This window comes from Loxodonta africana, chromosome 16, assembly GCF_030014295.1.
Source record: "Loxodonta africana isolate mLoxAfr1 chromosome 16, mLoxAfr1.hap2, whole genome shotgun sequence".
Lineage (NCBI taxonomy): Eukaryota > Metazoa > Chordata > Mammalia > Proboscidea > Elephantidae > Loxodonta > Loxodonta africana.
The window spans coordinates 32,038,525-32,048,868 of record NC_087357.1 but is presented as its reverse complement, the minus strand read 5'-3'; the positions used below and the strand labels follow the sequence as shown (position 1 = coordinate 32,048,868).

Genomic DNA, 10,344 nt, shown 5'->3' with positions numbered 1-10,344 from the left:
AAAGCCTTGGGAGAGGGACGCTGTCAGTCTCAGGCTCAGCGGCGGCTGATATCCCCAGGCCTGAACTAGACTCTGGGCCACCCGCAGCTTCCCTGAGGTAGGGCAGCGGGTCTACGCGCCTGGTAGAGAGCGACCCTACGGCTAACGAGGTCAAGGCTCCGAGACTCCCGGGCGCTCCGGAGGCTCCTCCCCCAGGATGCTCCTCCCTGGGCGGGCGGTGTCGCGTCGGCGGACGTGAACCGGTGCAAGTCCTGAGCTAGCCTGGTGGGGCGCGGCAGAGTCTATTTCCCGGCTTGGCCTGGGCTGGCCTGTTCGAAGAGGAACGGAAGTCTCAGCCTGCTCTCAACCTCCAGCGAAACCCCGGGCCGAGAGCCCGCCTCGCCCCACGGGGCAGCTGGGCTGGTCGTGCTGGGCGGCACCATGAAGCGTGCGGGGACTCTGCGCCTGCTCTCAGACTTGAGTGACTTCAGCGGCGCAGCCCGTCTCCGGGAGTTGCTGGCCGGGGACCCCGCTGTTCGAGTCCGCTGGAGCCCGGACGGCCGCCACCTGCTGCTGCTTCGACACCCGGGGGCGCCAGCCCCGCAGTTGCTGGTCGCAGCGCGTGGGCCTGGCGCGGAGCTGGAGCGTGCCTGGCTACCTGGCCACCCCCCACCACTAGACGCCTTCTTCCTACCGGGGCCGGCGAGGCCGGCGCTCGTCCTAGTCTGGGGGAGTGGTCTGGCCGAGGTGTGGGGCGCGGGGGTGGGGCCTGGCTGGCGGCTGCTGCAGAGCACCGAGTTGTGTCCAAGCGGTGGAGCCCGTGTGGTGGCCGTGGCAGCGCCCAGAGGCCGCTTGGTGTGGTGTGAGGAGTGTCAGGCAGGAGTTGAGGGCCGGCTGGGGCCGCCCGCAGCTGCGTTCAGCCACCGCGTGTGCGTCCGGGCCCTGGAGCCCAGTGGGGAGGCTGTCCCCACCCTGGGACGCACACACATCTTGCTGCACCACTGCCCTGGTTTTGGGCTGCTGGCTTCCCGCAGGGACCTCTTCCTGGTACCCACTGCCACCACCTGGCCCGGGGTGGCCCACATTCTGCTCGTCTGGAGCCCAGGCAAGGGAAAGGTGATGGTGTCTGCTCCGAATCTTGGCCTTGTCCACAGTAAGAGCCTGAATCCTGGACGAGGGGATACATGGGACTTCCGGATCCTGCTCCGAGGCCTTCCTGGGCTGTTGGCTCCCAAGCAGCCATTGACTGTACATACCTGGGCCCCAACCCCCCAGGGCCTGCTGTTACTTGACTTCAGGGGCACTGTGAGCCTGGTGCATTCCCACGGTGGTACCCGGCCTGTGGGAACCCTGCATGAGGCACCTGTAGGCCCGCAGGGGTCTGCGGCACTGGGAACATTTCACGGCACCCTAGCCTGTGTGCTGGGCTCCACCTTGGAACTGCTGGACATGGGCAGCGGGCTACTGCTGGAGAGGAAGGTCCTGAGTACAGACCGAGTGCATCTGCTGGAGCCTCCAGCCCCTGGCCTGGAAGATGAGGAAGAGCTGGAGGCCCGGGGCGGTCTTCGTTTGCTTTCAGCGGTGGGTCTGTTTCGAGTGGGCTGGGAAGCCCCACAGGGCTTTGAGCTGCCTTCAGCTGAGGACCTGGTGTTTGAGGAGGCCTGTGGATACTACCAGCGGCGGAGCCTGCGGGGCACCCAGCTAACCCCAGAGGAACTAAGACAGAACAGCATCTTCAGGGCACCTCAGGCACTGGCCTCCATCCTCCAGGGTCACCTCCCCCCATCTGCACTGTTGACCACACTGAGGGTTGAGCTTCGGGATTACCGGGCCTTGGAGCAGCTCAAGGCCCAGCTGGTAGCTGGGGATGATGAGGAGGCTGGCTGGACCGAGCTAGCAGAGCTCGAAGTGGCACGCCTGCTGAGGACCGAGTTGATAGGTGACCAGCTGACCCAGCTTAACACCATTTTCCAAGCCCTTCCCACAGCTGCCTGGAGTGCCACCCACAGGGCCCTGCAGCTCCAACCAGATGGGGATGGTAGGCTGAGGTCCCAAGCTCCCCCTGATGTGTGGAAGAAGGTGCTTGGGGGAACAGCAGCTGGAAAGGAGTCCCCCGGTGGGGTACTGCCCCCCTTTGAACTCTTGTGCCAGTGCCTATGCAGGTTGGAGCCACGATGGCTGCCACCCTTTGTGGAGCTGGCGCAGCAGCAGGGTGGGCCGGGCTGGGGGGCAGGAGGCCCAGGGTTGCCCCTGTATCGCCGAGCCCTGGCAGTGCTAGGTGAGGAGGGGGCCAGACCTGAGGCACTGGAGCTGGAGCTGCTCTTGAGCAGTGGGCGGCCCAAGGCCATGCTCCAGGCTGTGGGGCAGCTGGTACAAAAGGAGCAGTGGGAGCGGGCTCTGGAGGCCGGCCTGGCCCTCGGCCCCTCCAGCCCCCTGCTTCGAAGTGAGATCTTCAAACTGCTGCTGTCTGAGTTTGCCCGACACCGCAGGCTGGACAGCCACTTACCCCTCCTTTGCCGCCTGTGTCCGCCAGACCTGGCTCCAGCTGAACTCCTGCTTCTACTGCGGACACACTTGCCAGATGAGGGGGGCCCTCCCACCCCATTCCCTGAGCCTGGGGCAGAACCCACTCTTACTGTGGGCTTGCTCAGAGCCCTGCTGGAACAGACCAGGGCTCAAGGACGGCCCTCGGGGCCAGTTCTAAGCCTATATGAGGACATTCTATGGGACCCAGGCACTCCACCCCCCACCCCACCTCGAGGACCTATGACTACCCTCCAGGCAGCAGACCACCCAGGCCTGGAGGCCTGGGCACCATCTGGACAGGGCTTCTGTGTGACTGACAAAAGCTGAAAATCATTTCTTGGACACAGTGATCAGGGAAAGATGCCTAGGAGTTGGAGGCGGTCAGGGTGGGACCTGTGTGCAATACTTTTCTTTCCTCTGGAGCAATTTTAAATATATACATGTTAAATATATACACGTTTGTGTGTTCTGGAACAACTTGAAGGTCTTCAAAGTTTTGTGGTTTATAGAAGGAATGGTCGAATCTGGATCAATTGTGGCCACTTCCAATAATGATAATAATTAACATTTATGAGTATTTGCTATATGCCAGACACTTAACTGACCTATATGTAATCCTCCATTTAATGCTTCGAATAACCCCATGGGAAAAGTACTAACATCACCATTTTATAGGTGAGGAAATAGAGGTTTAGAAAGATTTAAGTGACTTGACCGAGGTTGGTAAACTAGAAAATAGCAGCTCTAGGATTTGAAACCAGGATTCTGTCTTAACCACCTCACCTAAACACCAGTAGCTCCTACCTACTTGGACTTGAATGCAGCCCACTTATCCCTAGCTCGTGCTAGCTCCTCTAGCGTGTGAGGAGGCAGAAATCTGCAGAGCTGCACACCCCCTCTTCCCAGAACTCTTTTGTTCCTGAGTAGAAATAGCAATGGGCCCTGGTCCTATGCTCATCTCCCCCAGGGTTCCTGAAGCAGTCCCTGGGTTAGGGGAAGATTTGCCACAAACAGGAGAGCACCTGCAAAGCTCTCTGCCTTAGCATCAAGAGTCACTGGAATCAGCGCTACTTAGAGGGCCCCACAATCCTGCTGATTACCTGAGCCAAGAAATAAGAGCATCTGCACACAGATGTCTGCTTATCTGGATTTATTCAACAGGACCACCTCTGAAGAGGCCTGGGCACTGTGCCCACTTCTATTCAAGTGGCCCCTCAGCGTGGTTCTGGGTTTTGGGTAGGACCCTGGATACTTCTACTCAGCATCATCCTGGGTCCCACCTGTCCCTCAGATTTGTCCAAGGCTTGGGGCCGGGGTGAGGACTGCCACTCAGCTTTGTCCTCAGCTGAAACTTGCAGCTTCGATTCTGCTAAGCCTCATCCCAGACTTTAGGTAGCCCCTTAGGCTCAGACGGCACTGGGGACAGTTCCTCTGTCTGTTGGGGTAGACGGTGTTGCCCCTCAGGCTTGTCCAAGGCAGGTGTTAGCTCCTCAGCCTCATGGAGGTCCTGAGGTGGCTCATCTTCATGGCCAAGTCCTGGGATAGCTCTTCACCCTTGCTAAGTCTAGGAATGGTGCCTTGGCCTCATCTAGGGCATGGGATGACTCCCTGGGCTAATCCTGACCCTCAAGCCAGGCTATCTGTCAACTACTAGACTCTAGCTACTTGCCATTAAGGTACTGGTCCTCTCAGAGATCCAAGACTAGGGGCAGTTCTTCAGCTCCCACTTAGCGCCTTCCTGGTCTGGGGGTAATGGGGGCCTCCTTTTCTTGGTCTTGAGGCTGGGCCCATTCTGGCTCCTCAGTGAGAAGCTTAGGATAGATAGGAGAAGGAATCTGCTTTCGTGTTCACAGTGCTGCTGAATTGTGGTTGTTTCTTCTCAGCTTGAGACTTAGCTTGGGGCTCCTTCTGTACCCTGAGGAGAAAGAATTGTACCCAGTGGAGCCCTGGGGACATAGGGGAAGGGAGCCACATTTTTCCTTGGAGTCATGAGGATCAAGGAAGTTTCTCAGGGTTATCCACTAGTAGGGCCTCCAGTTAGAGACTACCCAGCCTAGCAGCTCTGAGGAAGCAGGTGGACTTAGATGGGAACTTTTGCCTGGCCCTAAAGACTGGGTGCCTGATTACTCTTGCCCTTGCTCTTCCCCCACCTGCAGTGTAGGGTACACATAACCCCAAGTCATGTCTCAGGACTTTGGAGAACAGCTCAGGGATGCAGATAAGCATTTTGTGACTGGGTTTTGGTGAAGTGTGTGAGGGCATCAGAAAGATGGATCAATGCGGTGTTCCTGAGTCACAGGTCTGTGGATGGATGGGTGGGGATCCCATAACTGAAGTCTGGTTGATAGGAGTGTTCTAGGCCAGAAGTCCCTGGGAAGACAGGGTCTTGAGTCATTAGTCTCTGGACAGGGGTTGGGACCTGGGAAAATAGGACACCCAGGAGCTGAGGTGCTTTATCTTGGGTGTCCGGTTAAAGGAGGAAGTTCTGGGTTGAAGGTTTTGATCAGTAAATAAGGTTCCCGGCCCAAGGTCTCTAGGCAAGAGGTAGGAGGGTCTGAGATCCATCCATAGTTGTGCCTCATCACTGCAGCTCTCTTAGGTTCACATGGTAGTAAGTAGTCTCTGGAAAGCTTAAACGTGAAGATAAAGCTAGGCAAGAAGAGCACCATGCAGCGACCCAGGCAAAACCAGATGCATTCTAGTCAAGGGAGAGGGAGCAAAGCCTAAAGCCCTTCTACCTGCCTACGTGGCCATGAGGGCACAGTCCTCCCCTTTTCATCTCCGTTTTGCCTGCCCATATCCCCACCTCTGTCTGCCCTAGCCCCATACCTCTCTTCCCTCACCAAGCAATCCACTGTTTGAACACAGGCCACCTGCTGACCCAACCAGATCAGAAGACTACAGTAACCCAAGTCTCCAACCTGCGAGAACCAGAGATGAGAACCCCATCCCTTCCTCTGCGTGTGGCCTGCAGGGAGTTGGACTTGGCAGCCAGTGTGGGCCAGTGCCCAAGGACCACTCCTGCTCTCTTCCCGTATTCCTGCCCCTGCCTTAGGCCAGGCCTGAGATTGGGACTGCTACAGTGACTTCCTAACCGGTACCCCTCCCTCCTTAGATCTAACCTCGCCTAGCCAGAGTATTGTAACAAGCAAATCTGATCAAGTCCAGCACCTACTTCAGTATTCAGGGTAAAGGCCAAACTCCTAACAAACACATCCCTTCTTTGTCTGGCCCTACCTCTCTTTCCAGCCTTTTCTCCAGCTACTCTTCCTTCTCCCACCCTTTGAAGAATATATTGTACTCTGAACTACTTCTGGTCCCCTGAACCCACTAGGTTTTTTTCCCACTTTGTGCCTTATGCTTGGCATGCTGGCTCTCTTCTCTGCTTGGTCCAAAGCCTTTAAGATATGGTGACTTCCCTGTCTGCCCACAACAGACTTAGTTGTACCCTCTATTCTCCCATAGCTTATTGTACATACCACTAAAACACTTTTATCAAATTATGTTGTGATTGCCTAATTATTTATTTGTCTCCTTAATTAGGCTACAAGTTCCTTGAGGCAGAGACCATGGTTATTTATATTTTTTCCAGGCTCAGAGTAGGTACAGTAATTATTATTGTGGATGCAGTAACTGACTGGTGAGAATAAGCAATTGGGTTCTGGATTTTAGGGGTTTTCTGGCTTTCTTCTCTTTCTCCCAGTATCAGAACTTACTATTTGGTTCACCCAGAACTGAAATTGGTAGAATGTCAACTGGATCTGGAGGAAGAACCAGGCCACCCGGGGGAGTGGAGGGGATGGGGAAGCCGCTGAATGAGGGCCACTTTGGGAGTTGAGGTGGAGATGGAAAGAATGAACATAACTGGTACTACTCAGGCCCCCCAGATTCCCAAACTAGGAGAAGAAGAGGATTGGGAAAGCTTGGATCAGTGAAGTTCAGGGAAGGAGTAGGAGTTGTGGGGCGAAGTTAATGGGTGTTGAATATGGCCATCAGGGAAGCTGTCCTTAGGAAGTGTTCCATGTTCTGCAGATGCACCAAGATTTGGTTCACACTACCTGTTTGGTCAGAAAAAGGAGAGTTGAGGGCAGCTCTAGACCCCCAGATCCTCAGGAAGCCTGTCCAGGCTAGAATGGCTAACACCCTTTCTGCCTTGGAAAGAAACCAAACACCAAACCTTTTGCTGTGGAGTGGATTTCGACTCACAGGAACCCCACAGGACAGAGTAGAATTGCCCCATAGCGTTTCCAAGGCTATAACCTTTACAGAAGCTGACTTCCACATCTTTCTTCTGCAGAGTGGCTGGTGGATTTGCACAACCGACCTTTCCATTAGCAGCCCCTCTGCGCCACCTTGGAAAGGCCCCCCACCTTGTCTCTTCTTGAGCACAGACTCCCCCTGGTGGTTATTCCTGTCATTGCCAGCTCCACCTATTACACTAAAATACACACTTGTTTTCAGCTAAAGGTTGAGGAAGGTTTCAGAGGTAGTAAATCAAGGTTCTCTGAGAGCAAGAGAAGAGGAGAAGGAGAAGGAGGTCAGAGGAGAATTCAGGAAGGAGAATAATGAGGAGAGAAAGGGACCCTGAAGTTGTACTAGGATGGTATCCAGAAGAAAGGGGTCCTGAGCTGCCAGGATTCTTCCTCTCCAGGGCAGAATCAGCTACCAGCCTGGCCTGGATTCTTTGGTCCAACTGGGGAGGAAGTTGAGGGCACAGCAGAACTTCCTGGGAGGGCACAGTGTAGCCACATTTTATATTAATTTGAAATACAGGAATAAGACACTGGACCTTATTCAAAATTAATAAAGTTTCAGTTTATGCTCAAAATGTGAAATGAAAGTGAGTCCTCCAAATAAAAATTTGGTCAAGAATCACAATTTCAAGGCTAGTGCGCCAAGTGAACTGTAAATTGTGCTTATAGCATTACTGCATGGGTTCCTATTTCTGCTGGTAAATAAAAATACAGGTGGGAGGGGACTGAACTAAGCTGTAAGGTCAGGACTGAGTGACCAGGGTCACTCGCCAGTTCTAAGTGGAAGTCTTGGAGCAGTTTCTCCTTAATTCCCAGAGGGCCTGAGCCTGGCTCCAAAGGTCTGCACATTGGTGGTGCTTTTTGACCCAGAGCCGGAGAGATAGACAGGAGCAAGAACAGAGGTCAGGGGAGACAGAGATGAGTAAAAGGATAGGGCTGGACCAGGAGCAGAGAAGGAAAAGAAGAAGACAGAGGAGACAGATGGGAATAGGGAGAAGGACCTGGGAATGAGAGGCAGGGAAATGGGCAGCAGAGGAAGCTTGAAGGTGTGGATGGTGGGAAGATGGAGGAAAGGGCAGGAAGGAGCGTCCCTTGGGGCTTCTCACCAGAATTATGGCCAAAGCATAGAGGCATTGGGCCAGCTGGTCTAAATCTAGTCTCTCAGAGGCTTCTGTTATCTGGAAAATGAACGAAAAGGGAAGGAGCTGTAAGCAGCTAGGGAAGGGCAAATGAGGGGTGGCCCCAGACAAGAATGAGGAAGACCTACTTCATCGTGGGCCTCTCTGAACTTGAGGTTCTGGAGGAGCAGACTGCCTAGGTCTTCCATAGGTTTCAGATCCTCATACTTTGGCAGCCATTCAGATTCCAAGGTGATAATGCAGTCTTCTCAACATCTCTATTATTTTTGTTTTATAATGGGGAAAAGTGGGGAAAGATGAGCATTGTCTCCTCCCCTAATATCTCCAGGAAGGCTCAGCCTAGAGCCTGAGAATTGGAGGGGGGCGGATAGGTTCCCCCGGCAGAGGTGGAGTCAGAGGCCTGATGATGGGGGTAGGAAGGCTACAACAGGGTTCTAAGAGTTACAGTGGCAGAAGGGAAGAGAAGACTAAGGAGAGGTATTGGGATGGGTGGGTCCTAGAAATAGCTAGGTAGTGTCCTGGGCTACGATAGAGGGGGGCGGGGAGGGGCGATAACTAGGCTATCACTGAGGTTGTTGTCCAGGGGGAAACCAAGTGACTATTCATCATTGACAAAAAAGGCTTATTGTTCTCATAGCTCCTTTGGGGATGGTGAAGAGGTCAGTGTGATGCAAAGGATTTATGGAGAGCCTAGGGGAAGGAGGAGGGACACATCGGTGACCCACTTCTTCCCTCTACCATGCTGGTTATGCCCTAGTGAAGTCCCAAGTGAGCAGGTCTCCCCTGTAAATGCTAGGAGACGAAAGGACGTAATGTGGCCTCTGCTGGGTATAAAGAAAAGGTGACTTTGGAAGTAGAGGTGGGATTGGCTCCAGAGCATAAAGACTGGAAGTGGATAGCCAAGAGGCATCAAACCAGAGAAAGGGAGTCAAAAAGTTGAACAGACTGGGTGGACTTCCTAAGCCTTTGTGACTTCTACAATAAAGGATGTAGTTTCTCCTTGTAGGTTGTCGCACCTTCCCAGGTGGCCCTAGGAAACCCCTCTGCTGAGACCTTGGAAGGGTATAGTATTTGTCTTAATGAAATGTTTAACTGGAGCTAGCAGTGGGCTCTCAACTACGTATTTGTAATTCTTATTAGCCTTGTCCATCATCCCCTTAATAATCAGCAATCAGACCCTTAACAGGAAGAGTGTTTGGCATGAAGGAAAGCCGGAAAGAGAATTTGTTGTTTCTTCCCCTGTGAATTGTTTTTAGGGGTCATGTAGGGCTAGGGACAGCTGAGGCACCATTAACAAAACAAAAGGGGGGAATTCTCAGTCAGTCCCAAGTCTTCCTTGCCCCTGCCATCTCTGTCCCTGGGCTTCGGTTCCCTTCCACCACCCAGCCAAGCCCTGGCCATCTCTTTTTATTCCTCACATCTGTCACTGGTCAGTGTCTACACCTCTGCCTTTCAAAGTGATGGATTCTGAGCTTGTTGTACACATTGATGGTCAAATCCATTGAGTCCACCAGTTCACTGAAATCCTTACCAGTTGAATTCAGCAAACTCTTCAGTGTTATAAGCTCTATTAACATCCTGATATCCTTCAGCTGGATGGTCACATCTTGAGGGAGTGAAAATGGGGTGGTAGTACAAGGGTAGAGTCTAGAATATACTGCTCCCCTATACTTGGGGGGGAGATATACCACTCCCTATATTTGGTGGTGCAAACAGTTAACACGCTTGACTGCTAACCAAAAGGTTGGAGGTTCAAGTCCACCCAGAGGTACCTCAGATGAAAGCCCAGGCAATCTACCTCCAAAAAGCCAGCCATTGAAAACCCTATAGGGCACAGTTCTACTCTGACACACATGGGGTTGCCATGAGTTGGAATGGACTCAACGACAACTGGTTTTGGTTTATATCTGCCATTGTTTCTGGGATATCATGAATAAATGTAGGTCCCCTAATGGTATTCCAAGTTCCTCTAACCCCAAATCCATATGATTGATTCCAGGAAGGGGGAGGTCAGTAGCCAACCCTACTAGGACTCCATAGAATGAGATACTTTAGCCTTTATGGCTCCCTTCAAAATCTTTCCCTAAGGGTGGCTGTTCCTGCATACCAAAAAACCAAACCCATTGCTGTGGAGTCAATTCTGACTCATAGCAACCCTATAGGTCAGGGTAGAACTGTCCTGTAGGGTTTCCAAGGAGCAGCTGGTGGATTCCAACTGCCAACCTTTTTGTTAGTAGCCATAGCTCTTAACAAGTGCGCCACCAGGGCTCCTGTTGCTGCGTGAGGCTGAGGAAATACATAGGTGAGAATAACCAATTGAGAGATGCTCAGATGCAGCCAGACCAGAGACAAGGAGGAACCTGAACAGCTCCTCTGGTTGGTGTCTTCAAGCCAGGGCTAAGAGGAGAGAGAGGAAAAAGAGCCAGGCTGCTCTGATCTACCAGGGA

At 53.1% G+C, this 10,344-nt stretch overlaps 1 protein-coding gene across 1 annotated transcript; it reads left to right on the top strand.

Annotated features, from left to right (window-relative positions):
* Window positions 1-309: 309 nt before the first annotated feature.
* HPS6 (HPS6 biogenesis of lysosomal organelles complex 2 subunit 3) lies at window positions 310-9,858 on the top strand. The gene has a single exon (XM_064269399.1). The coding sequence runs from the start codon at window positions 421-423 to the stop codon at window positions 2,830-2,832; it is 2,412 nt and encodes an 803-aa protein (XP_064125469.1). The 5' UTR covers window positions 310-420; the 3' UTR covers window positions 2,833-9,858.
* Window positions 9,859-10,344: the final 486 nt, after the last annotated feature.